The following is a 22,058-nucleotide window of genomic DNA, read 5'->3' as shown; positions in this document are numbered from 1 at the left end:
AATGTTACCTGTGTCCTATTGGAAGTACTGTTCAATGATTCTGTCCCTGTTGTCTGTTTCAGCCCCGTCGTCTTCCTCCTCGTCACTCTCCTCAGGTTCCACCGCTGCCACAACACCACCGTCTCGACCATCCTCCTGCAGGAAAGGCACCTGGCGGCGCAAAGCCAGGTTGTGAAGCATGCAGCAGGCCACGATGATGTGACACACCTTCTTAGGTGAGTACATTAGGGATCCACCTGTCATATGCAGGCACCTAAACCTGGCCTTTAGGAGGCCAAAGGTGCGTTCGATCACCCTCCTAGTACGCCCATGGGCCTCATTGTACCGTTCCTCTGCCCTGGTCCGGGGATTCCTTACTGGGGTCAGTAGCCACGACAGGTTGGGGTACCCAGAGTCCCCCACTAGCCATACACGGTGTCTCTGTAGCTGTTCCATCACGTAAGGGATGCTGCTATTCCTGAGGATGTAGGCGTCATGCACTGACCCTGGGAATTTGGCATTTACATGCGAGATGTACTGGTCAGCCAAACACACCACCTGGATGTTCATTGAATGGTAATTTTTTCTGTTCCTGTACACCTGCTCCCTGTCTCTTGGGGGAACCAAAGCCACATGGGTCCCATCAATGGCACCAATTACGTTGGGAATATGTCCAAGGGCGTAGAAATCACCCTTCACTGTAGCCAATTCGCCCACCTCAGGGAAAATGATGTAGCTCCTCACGGATTTCATCAGGGCAGACAACACTCTGGATAACACCTTCGAAAACATGGGCTGAGACATCCCAGAAGCAATTCCCACGGTTGTCTGAAATGACCCACTTGCCAAGAAATGGAGTACTGACATGACCTGCACCAGAGGGGGAATCCCTGTGGGTTGGCGGATGGGGGACATCAGGTCGGGCTCCAGCTGGGCACACAGTTCATGGATAGTGGCACGGTTAAGACGGTAGGTCAGGATAATGTGGCGTTCTTCCATTGTCGACAGGTCCACCAGCGGTCGGTACACGGGAGGATTCATCCGTCTCCTCGCCCAACCCAGCGGACGGTGCCTAGGAAGGACAACATGGAGCACACAGTCAAGCAACCCACAGGTACGTACTCACAGCTAGCACAGTATACGATTCTCTATGCAGTGAATGGCGTGTCTGAGTGGCTATGCAAGGCCTAGGCCTGTGTGACGCAGTTGAAATTGAGCCATGTGGGCCCTGGAAATGGCGGCTGCCTGACCTGTGAAGTGTGACAATGGGATGTGAGGTCAATGCGCTGGCGTGGCACACCGCGGCGGGCGGCGGGCGAAGACCGCGGCGCGAAGCCGCATTGGTTAACATTGAAGCCTATGGGTTTCAGGAGCCAATGGCGAAGGGCGCCGGCGGTGGCGGGACGCACCGCCGCGGTACGCACCGCCGCGGACGTGACCGCCATTTTCTATCTACTTATCCACTTGCGACTTGAACTTTCACAGGAGAGGACCTATACTGCAAGTGTTGCTGTGACCTCGGTCTGGAAGGGACAATGGCTGCTGCGCCTGGGGAAAGGGCCCCTGCCTTCACTGGAGAGGAGTTGGAGAAACTTGTGGATGGGGTCCTCCCCCAGTATGCGCTACTCTACGGTCCTCCAGACCAACAAGTGAGTTTAATTCAATATGGATTTGGGGCCACTGGCTGGCTTGGGGGCCTGGCGGGGGGCCTGGCGGGGATGGGGGGCATGTTGGGCCTGGCGGGGGGCATGGCGGGGGGCCTGGCGGGGATGGGGGGCATGTTGGGCCTGGCGGGGGGCCTGGCGGGGGGCCTGGCGGGGGGCCTGGCGGGGATGGGGGGCATGTTGGACCTGGCGGGGGGCATGGCGGGGGGCCTGGCGGGGATGGGGGGCATGTTGGGCCTGGCGGGGGGCCTGGCGGGGGGCCTGGCGGGGATGGGGGGCATGTTGGGCCTGGCGGGGGGCATGGCGGGGGGCCTGGCGGGGATGGGGGGCATGTTGGGCCTGGCGGGGGGCCTGGCGGGGATGGGGGGCATGTTGGGCCTGGCGGGGGGCATGGCGGGGGGCCTGGCGGGGATGGGGGGCATGTTGGGCCTGGCGGGGGGCCTGGCGGGGGGCCTGGCGGGGATGGGGGGCATGTTGGGCCTGGCGGGGGGCATGGCGGGGGGCCTGGCGGGGATGGGGGGCATGTTGGGCCTGGCGGGGGGCCTGGCGGGGGGCCTGGCGGGGATGGGGGGCATGTTGGGCCTGGCGGGGGGCATGGCGGGGGGCCTGGCGGGGATGGGGGGCATGTTGGGCCTGGCGGGGGGCCTGGCGGGGGGCCTGGCGGGGATGGGGGGCATGTTGGGCCTGGCGGGGGGCATGGCGGGGATGGGGGGCATGTTGGGCCTGGCGGGGGGCATGGCGGGGGGCCTGGCGGGGATGGGGGGCGTTGGGCCACTGGAAAGGAAAATGCTGAGAAACTTCTGTACGTGTCACATAGGTCCGCGCCCATGAGAAGATCGGGATTTGGCGTGCCATCGCCAAGGAAGTCCGGACCCTGGGGGTCCACCATCGACGGGGCACCCACTGCCGCAAGAGGTGGGAGGACATCCGCCGCGGGACCAAGAAGACCGCTGAGTCTCTGCTGGGGATGGCCTCCCAACGTAGGCGGGGTGCCTGCCGTCAACTGAGCCCCCTGATGTTCCGGATCCTGGCGGTGGCCTACCCTGAATTGGATGGGCGCGTGAGGGCAGCACAGCAGACACAAGGGGGTGAGTACAAGCATTATCTACTCTGTTGTCGCGCAGTGGAGGTGTCTGGGTGGGGGAGGAGGGCTGTGGGTCCCCCTAGGCCAGGGCGATATCTGTAGGCTGGGCACCCCCGTAAGCCCCTGTGTCCCCAGCCACCACCCTCAGTAGTTTGTCAGTACAGCCATCCCTGGGCCGTGTCATCCATGGGTGCAGTTGTCAACTCTAGGCGTGTAGGGCATGTTCCACGGAATGCGTAGCGGACCCCAAGTGCGCAACTTAGTGCAGGGGGCATCTGTGTCTGTCATGTCCGCTAACTGTACCGGAGATCCATGTACTCAATATCCCTTTATTTCTCTCTCCCCCCCCCCTTTTGTTTGTCTTTCTGTGCTTGTGTGCATCAGCATCATCAGGCGGAGGAGAAGTGGCATCGGGGCAGGAGGGAGCTGCATCTCACATGGCCCAGGAGGGCCATGCCACAGAGTCAGACTGGACCAGTGAGACGGAGGGCGAGGGGAGCTCCACGACGGGGACGACTGGACCCTGCAGCGACACGGACACGTCCTCGGAAGGGGGCTCCCTTGCGGGGGTGGCACCATCCGTGCCCCCCGCCATTACAGGTACAGCCGCCACCCAGCGCACCATCTCCGCCCTCCCAGCAGCCCCTCAGCGTTCGCCCCGTGCCCGCTCTGCCAGGAAGCCGGGCATCTCCTTCGCCCCAGGCACCTCAGGCCCTGCCCCTGTTACCCCCGCTGCCCTCAGTGAGGAGGTCATTGACCTCCTCCGAACGCTCATTGTTGGGCAGACTACCCTTTTGAATGCCATCCAGGGGGTGGAGAGGGAGGTTCATCGCAGCAATGCGTACCTGGAGGGCATTCATTCGGGTCAGGCTGCCCATCAGCGATCGTTCCAGGCTCTGGCCTCAGCACTGACGGCAGCCATTGTCCCTGTCTCCTGCCTGCCTCTACTAACTCCCTCCTCCCAGTCTCCTGTTCCTCTGCCTGTCCCACCCACACCATCAGACCAGCCTGCACACACCTCAACACCCAAGAGAAGCTCATCCAAACATAAGCACCACAGATCACGCAGACATTCACACACGCAACATTCCGATGCAGACATGCCAACAGTCACTACCACCTCTGTGACCCCCACCTCCTCGTCTCCCTCCTCCCTCCCTGTGACGTCTACACTCACACCTCCATTCACCTCACCATCAGCCAGTGTTTCCATCACCAGCACACCCTCCACTCCAGTCCGCACACGTGCAGTCACCACCCCCACTGCCATTTACACGTCCCCTGTGTCCTCTCCCACTGTGTCTGTCACCCCCTCTTCCACACCACACAAACGCAGCCACCCACCCACCCAACAGCCATCCACCTCACGACAGCCTATCCCTCCTGCACCCAAAGACAGCAAACGTGACTCACCTACAACCACATCCTCTCCCTCCACTCCCATTCCCACTGTACCTACCACTCTCCATTGTCCCAAGAAGCTCTTCCTCGCCACTACTAACTTCTTTCCTGACCCTGAGCCCCCCCCTCCTTCTCGTCGGGGTAAGAAGAGCACCTCAGCCACCACCAGCCCTGCAGCCCCCTTGACAAGGGTGCAGGGGTATTGGAGCCCGCCAGCCCGCATGTCTGGATCTTCGCCCAGCAGCAAGGGGACAGCCAGCCCACCCCCTGGGAAGAGGAGCAGAAGGCGGAAGGGTCGCCGCAGGAGCCCGCCTTCTACATCCCCCCCGGACACCACCCAGAGACAGTCACCAGCCACAGCTCCAAAGGGAGGAAAGGGCCACAGGCCCACGACTAAGGAGGGCAAGGGCAGCAAGTCGGAGAGGTCAGGCAGCAGGCCTGCTGCCCAGGAGGAGCCCACAACCCCCATAGCCGCTGCCCCGGGAGGAACCGGCACAGCTGCCCCGGGAGAGCCCACCACCCCCATAGCCGCTGCCCAGGGAGGACCCAGCCCAGCTGGCCAGGAGGGCCCCACCACCCACAGCCCAGGTGGGCAGTGAAGGAGCACCATCCCCGCTGCCCAGGAGGGCACCACCAGGCAATTAGCAGTTGGCCATAGACCGGCCGCCGTCTCAGGAACCGCTGAACTGGGCCCTTCAGGGCAAGGAGCGCTGAACTGGGCCCCGCCGTCTCAAGAACCGCTGAACTGGGCCCCGCCGTCTCAAGAACCGCTCCGCTGGGCCCCGCCGTCTCACGCACCGCTCCGCTGGGCCCCGCCGTCTCAAGAACCGCTGAACTGGGCCCCGCCGTCTCAAGAACCGCTGAACTGGGCCCTTCAGGGCAAGGACCGCTGAACTGGGCCCCGCAGTCTCAAGCACCGCTCCGCTGGGCCCCGCCGTCTCAAGAACCGCTGAACTGGGCCCCGCCGTCTCAAGAACCGCTGAACTGGGCCCTTCAGGGCAAGGACCGCTGAACTGGGCCCGCCGTCTCAAGAACCGCTGAACTGGGCCCCGCAGTCTCAAGCACCGCTCCGCTGGGCCCCGCCGTCTCAAGAACCGCTGAACTGGGCCCCGCCGTCTCAAGAACCGCTGAACTGGGCCCTTCGGGGCAAGGACCGCTGAACTGGGCCCCGCAGTCTCAAGCACCGCTCCGCTGGGCCCCGCCGTCTCAAGAACCGCTGAACTGGGCCCCGCCGTCTCAAGAACCGCTGAACTGGGCCCTTCAGGGCAAGGACCGCTGAACTGGGCCCCGCCGTCTCAAGAACCGCTGAACTGGGCCCCGCAGTCTCAAGCACCGCTCCGCTGGGCCCCGCCGTCTCAAGAACCGCTGAACTGGGCCCCGCCGTCTCAAGAACCGCTGAACTGGGCCCTTCAGGGCAGGGAGCGCTGAACTGGGCCCCGCCGTCTCAAGAACCGCTGAACTGGGCCCTTCAGGGCAAGGAGCGCTGAACTGGGCCCGCCGTCTCAAGAACCGCTGAACTGGGCCCCGCCGTCTCAAGAACCGCTGAACTGGGCCCTTCAGGGCAAGGAGCGCTGAACTGGGCCCCGCCGTCTCAAGAACCGCTGAACTGGGCCCCGCCGTCTCAAGAACCGCTCCGCTGGGCCCCGCCGTCTCACGCACCGCTCCGCTGGGCCCCGCCGTCTCAAGAACCGCTGAACTGGGCCCCGCCGTCTCAAGAACCGCTGAACTGGGCCCTTCAGGGCAAGGACCGCTGAACTGGGCCCCGCAGTCTCAAGCACCGCTCCGCTGGGCCCCGCCGTCTCAAGAACCGCTGAACTGGGCCCCGCCGTCTCAGGAACCGCTGAACTGGGCCCTTCAAGGCAAGAACCGCTGGCCCTTTGGCAGACGTGGCAGGGCAGGATCTATCTCGGGCAGGGCTGCAGGATGTCCTCTGGCCAACTTGCCTCCTCCAGTGGCAGTGGGGTCTGTTATGGACTGTATGGACTGTGGCTTTGCTCTCCCCAGGATGGCCCAGTGGGCAGGCCACCCACTGTATGGACTGTATGGACTGTGGCTTTGCTCTCCCCAGGATGGCCCAGTGGGCAGGCCACCCACTGTATGGACTGTATGGACTGTGGCTTTGCTCTCCCCAGGATGGCCCAGTGGGCAGGCCACCCACTGTATGGACTGTATGGACTGTGGCTTTGCTCTCCCCAGGATGGCCCAGTGGGCAGGCCACCCACTGTATGGACTGTATGGACTGTGGCTTTGCTCTCCCCAGGATGGCCCAGTGGGCAGGCCACCCACTGTATGGACTGTATGGACTGTGGCTTTGCTCTCCCCAGGATGGCCCAGTGGGCAGGCCACCCACTGTATGGACTGTTTGGACTGTGGCTTTGCTCTCCCCAGGATGGCTCAGTGGGCAGGCCACCCACTGTATGGACTGTTTGGACTGTGGCTTTGCTCTCCCCAGGATGGCCCAGTGGGCAGGCCACCCACTGTATGGACTGTATGGACTGTGGCTTTGCTCTCCCCAGGATGGGCCAGTGGTCATGGAGTCCCCTCGTGGATCTGGCGTCGTGTACTCAAGTGGCTGAGGTGCCCCCCCTTCCCTTCCCCCTGAGGTGCCTGTCCTATTTTCTTTCAGATGCCCCTGCAGTGTTCTCTCCGTGGAGTTCTTGTCGTGGGACTGGTCCTTGCCCCTTTGCACAGGACCCCTGTGATCCACGGACAGTGGTTGGACTACATTTAGTAGCTGTGTATATTTTGTACATAGTTTATTTATTTATTGGGATTACTGGTGTACATATTTCAATATATCTGCCCGTTTATGATCTCTTCTTTTGGTCTTTGCATTATTTCGGAGGGGGGTGGTTTGTGGGTTGTGACAGTGATCTGTGGGAATGCATTGATGTGTGTGTTGTAGTGGGTGTGGGTGGGTGGGTGTGTGCCGGTAATCTTTTCCCTCCCCTGTGTCGTAGGTGCAGTACTCACCGATGTCTTCCGCGCCGCCGGGCGTGCTCCTGGTATATGAGCAGGAATAGGAGTGCGGGGATGACCTGCAACTCTGGTTCCATACTGCCGGAATCTCGCGTGGAGTGCGTAGAGGTGAGCGTTTTCCCATTCGTAGTCTGTTTCCGCCGTGTTCTTATCGGCGGTGCTCCCGCCCCGGAAAAGGTGGCAGATTGGTGGGTCGTAATAGGGTGGGCGGTACATTGTCTGCCGCCTGGCTGTTGGCGGGAACCGCCGCGCTGTTTGTTTGTACCGCCGTGGCGGTCGGAGTGTTAAGTTGGCGGGCTGTGTTGGCGGTTCCCGCCAGGGTCAGAATTGCATATTTTAGACCGCCGGCCTGTTGGAGGCTTGGCCGCCGCTTTATCACCGACCGCCAGGGTCAGAATGAGGGCCAATGTCATTATTGTCGGTGAAAAGATAACGCTTTATCCTTCGTTCTGCATTTGTTGCACAACAAGGAAGTATCTGAAAAGGCAGACTTGGGGGCGTGCGCTCTGTGTTAAGGCCACGGGAATCTGGAACGCCCTCTCTCCCGATCCCAGAGTCATTTAAATCCCGTTGCATTTCCAAAGTACCTAAAAACCCTACATATTCAAGCATCACCGTGCTGACATGTTACTGATATGGTCAGTATCGCCATAATGTCTGTGTGGTATTTCAGTGCTGCTAGGTTCTGTTTAGGGGACAGCATGTGCTTTACGAAACTGGAACATTATATAATTTAAATGCCTTTTGACATTCTAGCTTCGTTGCACATCTGTGAAATTATAAACTGGAAACGGAAGTACTGCAGCCAGCCACTGTGAGGCCTCTCTCTTCCATTCACACCTGAAGTGATTTTGACTACCCAATTGACGCCTATGTGAAAATGGGCGTTTCTCTTCCCCCTGTTCCAACAGGGAGTTTTTTTCAAGATCCTATCTCGGCCTTCCTTCGAGTATTTCATTGTCAGTCGTGTAGTATACTTGTACTTTCAAAGAACCATTTTATTTTGCTTGTAAAACGGGATAATATGTAATTGAGGTATTCCTTCCTTGCTTTCGTGAGTACCACCTTAGTACTTCCATGCACTGTGGGGTCGTCACTGGTTTGTCTCAGATTCGCAGTTGTAAAGTACTTTTTACAATAGTACAACTGCACACACGATTGCCTCTAGGCGCTTCTGTCTGTTTGGGTATAGGCGTGCCTTTTGTTTGCTCTATTCGTGAATGTCTGCCGCTTATATTTATGTCGTGTCTACAACAAACACTCGAGGCCCTCAGGGGTCTAGGTACTTGAGAGAGCGTAGTTTAAATATTACATATTAAAGACGTGAAATGCTTATGTCTAACAATGCTGTATTAATAAAAAAATTCATTGAAGCGTATTCATAAACGTGGAGAATTGTTCATATGTATAAACTAATGTCGACTGTAAGAAATAATCGTTTATAGTTTGCCTAACTGAGCACATTAACACGTATAAAACTGCATTCATTGGAACCATATATCCTAAGTTAGCGTGAGTCGAGAACTAGCTGTGTAACTCTTATATTAAAGCATATTTTTCTGTTTCTCTAGTGTGCTGACTTGCAAAAGACCATGGCCCAGCGATTGTTCTTTTCCCTTACTAGTTTGCAACAACACCCAACTCTCCCATCCGCATGCTAGTAGCTTTCATATAAAAGATATGTGCTTCGAAACAATAATAGACACTTCCAAGGACGGTGAAGCGAGAAGAAGAGAACTTTTGACCTGATATGTACAAAGACGATGAAGTAACCCCGGATGTGCCACCTACGAAAAACGTCAATTATGAAGACCAATTAGGAATTAGGGAATTATCATGAAATGACAAATGCATTACTTAATGTATAATTTAATAGGCTACCGATAGTGGGGTGTAGTGACTAACCAATAGAATTTTGGGGGAATGTATTACGAAAAAGGTTTAAAAACCCATGACACAAGAGACAAAGAGCATTAGGTAGGGAATGATATCGATTGCATCCAGAAACTCTGTCACTTTATTTGGTGATTTGAGACTTAGACAAAACCATCCTCGCCCATAGACTGCCCCATTACACTTTCCTCCTTATGAGGAGAGTGTCCCTTGCCTCTAACTTAGATAGACTGACGGTGAACTAACTGATGTCCTGAAGACGAAGACTGATTCTGTACGCTGTCCTATTCTGAGGAGGGTAAATATAATTGAAAATGGAATTGCATTCATATGCCTTTTCTTTCTAGGTACCAACTGCTGTATGTTTTTGATTAGAGACCTTAGTTAGATGTTTTCCAAATTGGTGTTCAAAATTGTTTTGCATGAAGCCCAACATGCCAATGCTAATTAGAGGTTAGATGAGACTTTCGTCCCGTTTGACAACCTGACGTGACTGACATAGTGCTATGCTGAACTAATATCTCTAGAAGGTTCTATGTACTACGATCTGCTTATAGTCATCTGATTGTCTATGCTTCTGATCTTTGCATTATTGAAAGCGTATTATGATTGTCATCTTGTGATTATGTTTATTTGCTTCTTGGTTTTGAGATTGATGCATTTGCTATTAGATTGTAATCAATAGGGAATAAAATTCATAAAACTCCATGAAGGTGTGGTTATTCGTGACTGAAAGGTCATGATTGCGCCGAAGGTTTATTAGTGACTAAAGTAAGATATATTTTGGTGTTAACTATTGACAATGTTATTGACATGTTGATTAATATATTGGTCAGTTATCTCGTCCTACGGTGTCTCACCACTGAGCCCAAAGATTCATCGGCCTAAAACGAGTCCTGATGTGTATAAATTAACATAGACGGACGCGTTAACAGTTCTGGTAGCAGAGTACGGTTTTTCCCTTGGGGGCCCTAGGACGGAGTTTCATTGTTTAAGTTGTTTTTCTGTGATAATGCAATTTAGAGAGATAATGAGTGGCTAGGTTCGCCATGGCTTTCCCGGGATCTCGGAGCCTGCCTAAATGAGTTGGGAATGTTCTCGGCGCCATAGTATGTGTGATTAGGGTCTTTGCGCTTGCTTAAGCTTATGCATCTTGCAGGTGGTTGTGAACATTTTGTGTGTATTTAGGCCAAATTGAGTGTTGTTTAGCAGGAGTAGGCGTACTCCACAGTAAGAGAGTAGGGAAGTTGGCATACTTCATGTAAATGCAGCGCTTATTGCTCAAAATTATCCACGTGGTTGGTTGTTATATACGGATCTATTGAGGTCTAAGACTCCGGAGTATGATAATAAATGTGGTTTATGTTGTAATCTGTGCGGTTTAATAGGTCAATCGGGCGTGGTTGACAAGTCAAGTTTCGAGTTATAATGCATGTGTGAAACCTTCGATGGAGATTTGACAAGTTCTAAAGTGCACTAGAAGGAGTCATTGACAAGTCGAGAGTAGGATTTGCAGGTCGAATTCTGCTTGCGTATGTGGGAACTGAGAAGGAGAGAGTAGCGGCCGAGGCTTCAAGTGAAATTTCTGTAAAGTTCTGAAGCAAATGTGTTACCCTTCCTGTAGTAAACCGGCAGCTTTGTATTGTCATTTTAAGAGCTTGCAATAATTTGCATTAGTTTGTATGAGTTGTAAGGAGTTGTGAGGTGTGGACAAACCGCAGGACTTTGTCAGCTGCAGTGTGTATGAGTGTGACGTCAGTGGTGCCGCGCTGAGATAGGTCAGATGCCGAGAGGGGTCGCGCACGGATTGGTTACCGTCCGTGAGAGGCAATAGGTTGAGAAGCACCGGGACCCAAAGGTCTCAGGGCCCACTTAGCCATTCCTATTACTAAATTTTACCACAAAACCATCAGTCAGACTATGGCGGTCATTCTGACCCTGGCTGTCAAAGACCGCCAGGGCGGAGGACCGCGGGAGCACCGCCGACAGGCCGGCGGTGCTCCAATGGGGATTCCGACCGCGGCGGTAAAGCCGCGGTCGGACCGGCACCACTGGCGGGCTCCCGCCAGTGTACCGCCGCCCCATTGAATCCTCCAAGGCGGCGCAGCTTGCTGCGCCGCCGAGGGGATTCCGACCCCCCCTACCGCCATCCAGATCCCGGCGGTCCGACCGCCGGGATCCGGATGGCGGTAGGGGGGGGTCGCGGGGCCCCTGGGGGCCCCTGCAGTGCCCATGCCACTGGCATGGGCATTGCAGGGGCCCCCGTAAGAGGGCCCCTACATGTATCGAAGCAGACAGTGAAATACGCGACGGGTGCAACTGCACCCGTCGCACAGCTTCCACTCCGCCGGCTCGATTCCGAGCCGGCTTCATCGTGGAAGCCTCTTTCCCGCTGGGCTGGCGGGCGGTCTGAAGGCGACCGCCCGCCAGCCCAGCGGGAAAGTCAGAATTACCGCCGCGGTCTTTCGACCGCGGAACGGTAACCTGACGGCGGGACTTTGGCGGGCGGCCTCCGCCGCCCGTCAAGGTCAGAATGAGGGCCTATGTGTGTTCCTTTCTACCACCGTCATCTCTGTTACGACAACAGGGGCCCTTTGTTTGAGCCGCAGCAGTCACACATCACATGGGATCACATAGTAACTATGACCAGTGCTTTAAATGGAAACACCAAAGTACAAGTACTCACTCTTTAGAGTACCTGCTTCCTCCTGATAAGTGCCGATACTCCTCCCTGTCAACCTGAAGACGAACATGTACTCAGTACCGCACGGTACCTGCCCATTTAAAGCACTATGATTGTGTGTTTTCTGATGAATGTTTCTCGTTTCTGTGTGTAGTTCAGCTCTGGGTACAGTTGAGCTACATCTTGCGCACTAACCTATACAGTTGCGTTTCTATGCGCCTGAGGGCAGTGCAGGTGGGCTCCTCCCCTCGGATGGCCGGGGCCCCGCCCCCTGTGGGCGGGACGAGGTGAGCAGAGCGGCAGGGACGCCCTGGGCCGGGGACAGAGCGGAACGGTGGAGGGAGAGCAGAGCAGTAGCAGAGCTCCGCGGATGCTGAGCGAGGGACCCGGCCCAATGTGGACTCGAACTTAGGATCCGACATTTGGGGATTGAGTTTAAGGAGTCCGCCCGCGGAAGGTGACCTGTGTGTACCTGGGTGATAGGGTCACCGGGAAGTTGTGTCCGGACCCTGGAGAGCAGCGCTGGGGATCCACCTCCAGAGGGCAGGCTCGAGCCCGGACCAGCTGGGGATCCGTGCACCGCGGGGTCTGCCCTCAGTAACGGAGTCCGCATGCCTGGGGGGTGAGAGGGAGGTAGGAGCCTGTCTGGCACCGAGGAGACCCGAACCAGCAGGAGGCGCTTCTCTCGCCCCAGGTAAGTGATCCGACCTTGTTCTTCCAGGGTGTGACTTTTAGCCCCTTGAGCTGACCTGGGTCTGCCTCCCGCACAGCAGCGGCCCCAACACCACCCAACCACTGCTCGGGGTATGGGCTCCGCTCTTGTACTCGCCACTGTAGGGTTGACAACTGTGGGATAAAGCTGGAGACCACGCGGACTGAGAGGCTTCAGTTGTGGGGAGCGGTGAAGGGTAAAGCCAGAGACAGTCCGAACAAACAGGAGGAGGTATGATTTGAGCCTGTCGCTCCTCTGATGTATACTCCTGACGAGCAAGGGGTAAATCTGGAGACCACGTGGAATCAATCACAGGCACCGGCAGGGTGTGGACCCATCAACCACCTGCGCTACATAATACTTAGAAGTGAGGGGTAAGCGAGTGTTATCTGTAACAGCAGCAGCAGTGAAGTTGGCGGGTCTCTAGGCACTTTAGCGAGTGTGTGTTTGGCGTATGTGAAACTTGTCTTAGATGTTCACCGCACTGTGAGGATTTCATACTGCCCCAAAGTTCTCACTGCTGCTCTGGTGTTTTGGAAGTTTGTTCAAACTGTGCCCATTCAGTCTTTAGCCTTTCTGCTGAAACTGCCCATTTGAGTATTCAATATGATGGGGCTGTTGCTGAAAAACAACTGAAGATCTACTTGGCCTCTCCAGGTAGATGCCGAAAACGAACAATAGATATGGAGGCCTTGGTCACTGTCGGGTGTCATACTTTGGCAGTGTCAGAAGACGGTGAGTAGAGAGAGCACAGGAAGGCTGCCTTAGGAGAAGGCTAGTGCTTCGATGATGACCGGAGTGGAAAGCGCATGTATTAAAAGTTCGAGCTGAGATGGCACAAACGGACACTCACAGAAAGTGTGCCAGACATGGTCGGGCTGGGACAGCAAATACGTCTGGGCACCAGAATAAAAGTGGCTTCTATTAGTGGATCATCTAGCTAAAAAAGTGACCCTCATTTGCACATCGGGGAGTTTGAACTCGTACAGACACGCTGTACATGTATTTTGCAAGATGTGGGAGTCTGTACAGTTTGTACTGGCTGCATACAATCTCTGCGGTAATCCCATGGAAAACGAAAGTAAAAACACGCCCACGGGCAAACTAAAAATAAACCCTCAGATACCGACCTGCCAGACCAGCCTTTCTGGCAGTGCCAGACTACCCGATATGTCAGTCCGACTCTGGTCACTGACTTGACAGCAGAGCCTGATGTTCCTGTGAAGGATAGATGCTCAGAGAGTGGTGGGCTTCATAGAGCCTTCAGGTAAATGAGATATCCAGCGCCAACACATCACCGCAGCGAGGTAGCTTGTCCCTTTGTTGGGTGTCTTCTTGGAGTTAGATTGCAGTGTTTCTCTGTTGGTAGTTTCTTGAGTTTTCCATTTCCTTTTCTGGATGTCTTCCTGGGTTTTAAGTTACAGAATACCCCCTGTTGGATGTCTTGTTTGGTTTGAGGTTAAAGAATGCTCCTTTGTTAGATACCTTCTAGGGCTTTAGATTACAGATTTTCCCATTGCTGACTGAATTAGATTATACAATTTCCCCTTGTTGGGTGTATTCTGTGGTTTCAGATTACAAAATGTCCCTTTGTTGGATGTCTTCTTGGGTTTTAGGTTACAGAATGCCCCTTTGTTGGATGTCTTCTTGGGTTTTAGGATACAGAATGCCCCTTTTGTTGGATGTCTTCTTGGGTTTTAGGTTACAGAATGCCCCTTTTGTTGGATGTCTTCTTGGGTTTTAGGTTACAGAATGCCCCTTTTGTTGGATGTCTTCTTGGGTTTTAGGTTACAGAATGCCCCTTTTGTTGGATGCCTTCTTGGGTTTTAGGTTACAGATTGCCACCTTGTTGGATGCCTTCTTGGGTTTTAGGTTACAGATTGCCACCTGGTTGGATGCCTTCTTGAGTTTTAGGTTACAGAATGTCCATTTGTTGAATGTCGCCTTGGGTTTTAGGTCACATAATTTTCCTTTTGTTGAATGCCTTCTTGAGTTGTAGGTTATAGAATGTCCATTTGTTGGGTGTATTCTGTGGTTTCAGATTACAAAATGTCCCTTTGTTGGATGTCTTCTTGGGTTTTAGGTTACAGAATGCCCCTTTGTTGGATGTCTTCTTGGGTTTTACGTTACAGAATGCCCCTTTTGTTGGATGTCTTGGGTTTTACGTTACAGAATGCCCCTTTTGTTGGATGTCTTCTTGGGTTTTAGGTTACAGAATGCCCCTTTTGTTGGATGCCTTCTTGGGTTTTAGGTTACAGATTGCCACCTTGTTGGATGCCTTCTTGAGTTTTAGGTTACAGAATGGCCATTTGTTGAATGTAGTCTTGGGTTTTAGGTCACATAATTTTCCTTTTGTTGAATGCCTTCTTGAGTTGTAGGTTATAGAATGTCCCTTTGTTAGATGTCTTCTTGGGTTTTAGATTACAGAATGTCGCTTTGTTGTGTGCCTTAGGTACCAAAATGTCCCTTTGTTAGATGCCTTAGGTACCAAAATGTCCCTTTGTTAGATGCCTTATTAGGTTTTAAATTACACAATGCCCCATTGTTGGATATCGTCTCGGGTTTTAGATTACAGAATGTCCCTTTGTTAGATGTCTTCTTGGGTTTTGTATTACAGAATGGCCCTTTGTTGGGTGCCCTCTTGGCTTTTTGATTATAGAATGCCTCTTCTTTGGATGTGTTCAAGGGTATCTGGTAACATAATGCCCCTTTGTTGGATGTCTTCATGGGGTTTAAATCACAGACTTAGCTATTTTTGGGTGTCTTCTTGGGTTTCATTTTCCAGAATGTTCTTGCTTTCGATGTCTTCTTGAGTTTCAATTGACATAATAGCCCTTTGTTGGAAGCCTTAAATTAAAGAATGCCCCTTTGTTTGATGCCAATAATGAAGCTAGGCACACAGTTCCTAAAGAGCAAGAGGGAAGAAGCACAGGCACTTCTTATCCAGAAGCTAGAACCCTCACACATCCATATGATGTCATGCTTCATCATAGGGTCTGCTCCTCGCCGGGCTGGCGCTGCAATAGCCGACGGGCCCCTGCGATGGGGCTCTGTGTCGGAGATCTTAGCGTGCCACAAAAGTAAGTAGGGGAGGAATCAGACCTATTAAAAAGAACAGAGAGAACTATAGATAAAATTGTCTCAAGAACCAGCCAAAGTCCGTTTTATTTGAAAAGGTCGGCCCTGGACAAGGTTAAAAACAAGGGGAGTATAAGGAAAGGAATGTTCCTAAACTCTAACCAGCAGGGGTATAGAGGATACTGGCTCTCACCCTAACAAGAAGGTCGACATGTTTCACGCCTCAGCTGTCCCTAAGGATCAAATGGCGTTCATCAGGACCACAACAAACAGTTCTTCTCAAAATTAAATATGCATTAGGCATAAGAGAAACAGAACATCTACGCAAAAGAGAGCCTCAATCGGCATAAACCCTCCTCAATTAAAGGAACGGCCATCATGGGTTAAGTACTGGCCAAAGGACTGTCATCACAGAGACAGGCAGGTCCCGCGTTGGAGCACATACCCGTGGCCGTACACCCGGAAGTCTTTGTTTTATGCCTCCTTAGGTTCTGTTTTCAAGACTGCCCAAATGTTCTTTGGGTATTTGACACAGAATGTCCTTTTTAGGTTTGGGCTAGAGGAGGACATAGCTGTTTGGCATGTGGCTACAGCCTAAAGACAGCTTTAGTTTGTTCAACAGCCTCGCTTGATTTGGAAAAGTAATAGAAACCCACGCATATGTACATACATACAGACCTCTTAATCCATTGATCTGCTAAGCTGTCCCTAACGCGTTGCTTCAACCATTTATAGCACAAGCAATAGGGCAAACCAAAAGTGCCTATCGGTGCCAGTGCTGGGTGGCCAATACTTTACCAGTATTTTTTTTTCTTTCCATTATTCGTTCTTTTGACATTTTTAGTCATCCTTATCTGTTTAAACTATTTCTACCGGTATAGTAATTCAGAGCTAGTGTGGCCTTTTAATTGTTAGTGTGTTAAAGTATTTATTGCAAGCATATGGCTACCACATTAGATGACGTTTTCGTTTATTTTTTTTACTTGTATCTTTGTATCGTATGCTTGCAAAAAGAAAATCTAACAATTGCACCAGATTGCCAACTCCAGACATATTGCCTTTGCCACAGCTTGTTTTTTATTGTCTTGTGCACGTTTAGATGCTAAAATGGCCTTAGGTTGGATGTCTTGGGTTTTAGATTCCGGGAGGTGCCTTTCTTGCATTTCTTAGATTTCATGTCCCAGGTGGTTCCTTTGTTGTCGGTGGGGTGGGGACGACTCCTGAAAAGGCTTGCCCTGGAACATCACTTGGAAGCGCTCTGAGGACTGCCACTTTGTAGACCACATCACTGTCAGATGCTCAATCTATAGAGTGCTCCTGTTACCCAGCCCAGTGCCACGTATCTTATCGACCTCAGAAGGATTGAACTATGCAGATGCTATACACACACCGCGAGCTTAAACAAGCAGAAGCCTTTCAGCTAGTGCCCATGTGGGCTCATCCCCTCCACTGACTCCAGTGCTAGCATCTTGTTTACATACTTGGCATTTGTCCGTCCAATCTCTGCTTTCAGACTTGGAAGTTGCTTCTCGTGTGGATACTTTGTTCTACGTTTCTGTAACTGAAAGCATCATGTTTAATCCAGATGAGACACCTGGTCACACACATATAATGTGTCACCTGCTTTGGAGTGTCTCCTAACTCTGTCTTGACACAAAGCGGCCCTCGTTTACGTCTGATCCAACGACAACAGCGTTAGCTCTCTTGCTAGCCTATTGCAATCAAAATAATTCATAAATAAAGATACATGCCCATGTGCAGTATCAGAAAGGCTGGTGGTCAGTCCACCCTTCATTAGTATGTCCAGCTTTCCTTCACACTTTGCAGTCACTCGCCACGGCACACAGCATGATGCAACGGGTAAGCCCATTTCAAACATCGATGGCTGGGCAGTGAGTGATGGCATTTACCTTGATCACATGGACCTTCCATCTAAAAAGAAGTACACTTCAGTGTTCCAGGGCTCGGGGGCAAATAATTTACTTTGCCAATGCTTTTTTATTTCACTTTATTATCTTTTTTGTAGGCATTCCTGTGTGTTTGCACTATGTCTCCAGGACGTACTAATTCAAACTTAATTTGGTACCTTTATTTGTGACCATAAGACCGCCATTTCCCTTGATGTGTATTAAAATTAAAAGTGTTATCTGCCTGCGAAGAAGTACACGTTCTGTTCTATTAAAACGGCATGAAATGGCTCAGTTTTAAAAATTCAGTATTCATTTTTTTGGGTAAGAATATGACTGCCATGTTTAATTGACACGACAGACATGTTTCTTTTGTTTCTGTTTTTTGGCATATACTTGCAATAAAATAATATATTTAAAAAAAAATGCACATAGTTGCTAATGCCATACTTATTAGCTTTACTAATGCTTGTTTTCGTATGTGGCTAAGTCCTCCAGGGAGTCTGCTCTGTGCATTAATTCCCGCATCTGCAAAAAAAAAACTAGTTTTGTTGTTACCCCGTCAATAAATGATCTTCCGTGATCCTAGGTCTGCACCCCTCCTTGAGGGCACCCCAGCTTCATCTCGCTCCTTCAGAGCACAGCCAGACCCCCATCTCATGCCCCTCAGCGCGCGCTCCTCCCTGTCCCAATCTCCTAACCACCCTTGAGCATGCTTCTACGCCCCCATCCATTACCCTTCCTTTGGCTCGCAGTACTCCCAAATCACAAGTTGAACGGATTTCCCTGTATTCCTCATTTTGTGTCTGTCCCGCCCCTCGAGCATGAACTCATTACTTGTGTACTTCCACTGCTCGCATTGCAAGCATTATTTCTTCTTGTTTAGGCACGCCACAAGAGTGTGTGTTTTCCAGCTGTCTCCCTTGTGTACTTCTGCCCCCCCTGCACCGCGCTCCGTTTTACTCTGTTTTGCCATTGTGCTTCTCTTCGCCAGTTCCATGTTGCTCTCTCACCTCTTCCACTTGCTTCCTTCATGTTGCTTCTGCCCCCACCATTGCACTCTGTTGCTGCTTGCATGAACTGCTCTGCGTGTTTCTTCCACCTTTATCTGTGGCCTCGTTGTTGCTTCCAGCCCCCACCCTTGTCCTCTGTGTTGCTTCCGCCCCCACCCGTACCCCTGTTTTCTTCAACTTCCCTGTTGCTTCCGCCTTCCTTCCATCTAATATTGCCTCCTTCTACCCACTATAAATCAAAAAACTGTCTAGCAACTAAAAAAGAAAAAGGCGACTGCGTCATTTTGTAGCTGGGTGCACGCGCCTTGAAAATGTCCCAAGATGTGCTATCTATTTGACTTTGCCAATGCTTGTCGGCCGCATTTTCGCACCTGGGTACTCTCGCATTTCAACACTGCTTCCCATTGTGACTTTAAACTGCGCACACTGCGATAGTGCCAGCTGAGTACGCGCTGTTCCTTCTAAGTGTGCAGCGAGTCCTCCCTTCAACGGGCGAACTTTCCACGTGTGGGTGTGGATTTCAGTCACTCAACGGCAATCGCAGTGATTCATGTGAGCCCGCGCTACCGGTGGGGCCGCGGCACTCCTCTGTCTGGGGCCAGCACTTGTTTTCTTTATCAGGCATTCTTGGAGCACAAGAGAGGGAAAAACACAAAGGGTCAAAAAGGAGGGAGCAAAAGACGAAAAACCCCATCACAGATAGAATGGAGGAACCTGCAAGTGTGAGTTTAAGGGGCAGAGTGCCTAGTAGCATATTAAAGAGGCATGAGGTGGATTGAAGACTATGCAACCTTCGTATTCAGCGCTTCAGAACACGTTTGGGCACCGGCAGTCAGTGTTTCACGAATTAAGCACTGGGCAGCCAGTAGGTCTGTACCATGTGTGCATATCTCACTCTGTTCGTCAACGTTTGTATCCGTTGTGGGTGAACTGTAGGTTTTCTTGGGGTGATCAGCTGTAATTTTGGTCATTTTCAGGGAGATAAGAGACTCTAGGTCCATTTCGGTGAGATTTAGGTTCAGTGTCAGGACGTGGGGCACTGGGAGGGGTTCTGGGGAATTGCCATGGGTCTGGGCCATCAACATAACGACGTCTGTGAGATTGAAAAAAGGATTAGTTGAGGGGGTCAGGCTCAGTTTAACTAAACTAGAGCTAATCCCGAGGTAAACACGTCGCTTTGTTCAGCTCGCAGCCAGCCGAGGAGATAAGGGGTCACAAGTCCTTGCACAACACCCCTTTTTCAGTTCTCTCCCGGAGCCCAGCACCCACACCCCTTTCGCGTACAAACCGGGCTACCTCAGAAAATTGAATGATTTGACGCCTAAAGCCCAGGTGAGCTTTTGTTTTCAAATCGGTTTAGCGTGCTGCATATTCTCATTAAAAAGTAAATAGTTTGCGTCCCACGCTGGGCGGAGCCTCCCTTCTTTAATTTACACTTTACGCACAAGGCATGTGGCAGGCGTGGGACTACAGGGCCCGGGCAGTCAGTCACCCCATCCCTGTGCTGCACTCTGCGTGGTCTCCAGTTTTCCGAAGGCTGAGTTCGTGAGAAGTGTGTGCCGTGGGGGATGGGCCGGACACGTTCACTCTTCTCCCCTGACCCCTTGCAGATCCTGGGCTCCGGCTTTACCAATCTCTGCTCAGTCTTCGTTAACGAGGCATAGTATTCAGATAGGTGTTTTATGTCGGGCGTAGGGCGGTGGGATTTCCATATTTCGCAGGGCTCGGAACAAAGTTTAGAAAACTTTAAAAGCAAAGGGGTAATAGGCTTTTTAATGTTTCTAGGGAAGCTTCCAACAGTTGCCTCGAGGAGATCATGACAAACGCGGGCAGGTCACGAGATTCTGCACCCCCCAGTCCCGGTTAATGCTGCCACTACTAAGGAGGAGGCTGGCACAGAGGAAGCGTCTGCCGCCGTGGCCCCTCTGCAGAGAGGAAGCGGTGAGCAGCTCCTGGTCTTGTGTGAAGTGAGAGCTGGGCTCTTAAGTGTGTGTCTGGGGTGGGCGGGACCTCTGCGCTACATGTGCAGGCCTTTTCTGGCACACCTCTGCCCTCTTATGACATTCTGTGGCACACCTCTGCTGTCCATGTGCAGGTCTTTTCTAGCACCTGTGTGGTGCACCTCTGCTCTACATGTGGAGGTCTTTTCTGGCACTTGTGTGGCACACCTCTGCCCTCTTATGACATTCTGTGGCACACCTCTGCCCTCTTGACATTCCGTGGCACACCTCTGCTGTCCATGTGCAGGTCTTTTCTGGCACCTGTGTGGTGCACCTCTGCTCTACATGTGCAGGTCTTTTCTGGCACTTGTGTGGCACACCTCTGCCCTCTTATGACATTCTGTGGCACACCTCTGCCCTCTTATGACATTCTGTGGCACACCTCTGCCCTCTTGACATTCCGTGGCACACCTCTGCTGTCCATGTGCAGGTCTTTTCTGGCACCTGTGTGGTGCACCTCTGCTCTACATGTGCAGGTCTTTTCTGGCACTTGTGTGGCACACCTCTGCTCTTCGTATATGCACGTCATCTATGACACACCTCTGCTCTACATGTGCAGGTATTTTCTGGTACATGTGTGGCACACTTATACTCTCCATGTGCAGGTGTTTCATGGCACTACCGTGGCACACCTCTGCTCTCTTATGGCCTTCGGTAGCGCCACCCTCAGGGCAGGTCGAAATCTTTCCATAGCAGCGGCCCCATGAACACATTTATGCCAGCACCACAAATCCTCCACATCCACCTGGACTGGTCTTCTTTCAGGAATTCAGTGCCCCTTAATAATGAGGGCTCAACTATCATTGGTGCGGCAGGTACAGTGGCACTGGGGCCCAGAGCCTTGAGGTAGCCCTTAAATCCTGACCGTGCACTATGTTACGTCCGCAAAACACCCAAACGTCCCATTCTCCTTGCCTGGACCAGGGCCCATCGCATCCTTGCTACGCCACTGCCGCCCCCTACCGTTGTCGTCGTAAAAAGTCCGATTTGCTGCACGTCAGGTGCCAGCTCGCGCTGCGCCTCTCTGGGAAAATGCTAAAGATTTCACCTTCTTCTGGCCAAGTTCGCAGACTGGCCATGACCGGGGTTTACCTCGTCTGCTCCGGAGGTCACTCCTCGCCTCACCGCCTGTTCACTGAGAGGAGGGTCCCGCGCTGTCTGCTTCCTGGGCCCTGGAGGTGCTGCTCGCCCTGGGCTGTCTGAGATGGCGGGCGGGGGGAGCAGTGCTGGCGTTGACGAGGAGGGCTGATAGGTGTTTCTAATCCCGGCGCCAGTACACTTACCGTGCGGCCGAGCAGCCTGGAAGAGTGTTCGGGAGGGGGCTGCAGTGAGCGGCAAACCTGTTCAACAACCGGAAGCTCAAAATAGTGCAATCTCTTCCTGGTTCTGCAGCCTCAAAGACGCCGCGGTACCTACACTCAACAGCCCCTAATGCCCCTACTTACTGCCAAGAGGTCGTGTTCCTCACTATGCTGGAATGGGCATTTCAGAACACATCCGTATATTTATTTATTTTGATACACAAAGTATTCCTGCAACAAATGCACTCCAAGATGATGCACAGAATGAATACCCTGCTGGTTATTTAAGCGAAAAAAATGCCACGGCCGCCCAGGTGTGGCCTTTCATTAAACCCTGTGATCGGAACACAAAGTTACCAACTTT

The 22,058-nt window shown here is 52.6% G+C and overlaps 1 protein-coding gene across 6 annotated transcripts in view; it reads left to right on the top strand.

The window, feature by feature from the left end:
- Nucleotides 1–22,058, top strand: part of LPAR2 (lysophosphatidic acid receptor 2) — a 206,030-nt gene that overhangs the window by 110,965 nt on the left and 73,007 nt on the right. The window contains exon 1 of one of the 6 annotated variants that reach the window (XM_069230339.1): nt 11,989–12,377. The exons of 1 other annotated variant lie outside the window; for it this stretch is intronic. Coding sequence is in view for 1 of the 5 variants with exons in the window: in XM_069230338.1 (XP_069086439.1) it covers nt 12,654–12,769 (116 nt within the window). In the remaining 4 variants the exon portion in view is untranslated. Of the gene's footprint in view, nt 1–11,988; nt 12,378–12,400; nt 12,770–13,567; nt 13,663–19,587; nt 19,726–19,923; nt 19,946–22,058 lie in introns of those variants that run through there. 4 more of the 6 variants (XM_069230338.1, XM_069230343.1, XM_069230340.1 and 1 more) reach the window with 4 other exon arrangements.

This window comes from Pleurodeles waltl, chromosome 4_2, assembly GCF_031143425.1.
Source record: "Pleurodeles waltl isolate 20211129_DDA chromosome 4_2, aPleWal1.hap1.20221129, whole genome shotgun sequence".
NCBI classification, from domain to species: domain Eukaryota; kingdom Metazoa; phylum Chordata; class Amphibia; order Caudata; family Salamandridae; genus Pleurodeles; species Pleurodeles waltl.
The sequence above is the reverse complement of the archived record's forward strand: the minus strand, read 5'-3'. Positions and strand labels throughout refer to the sequence as shown.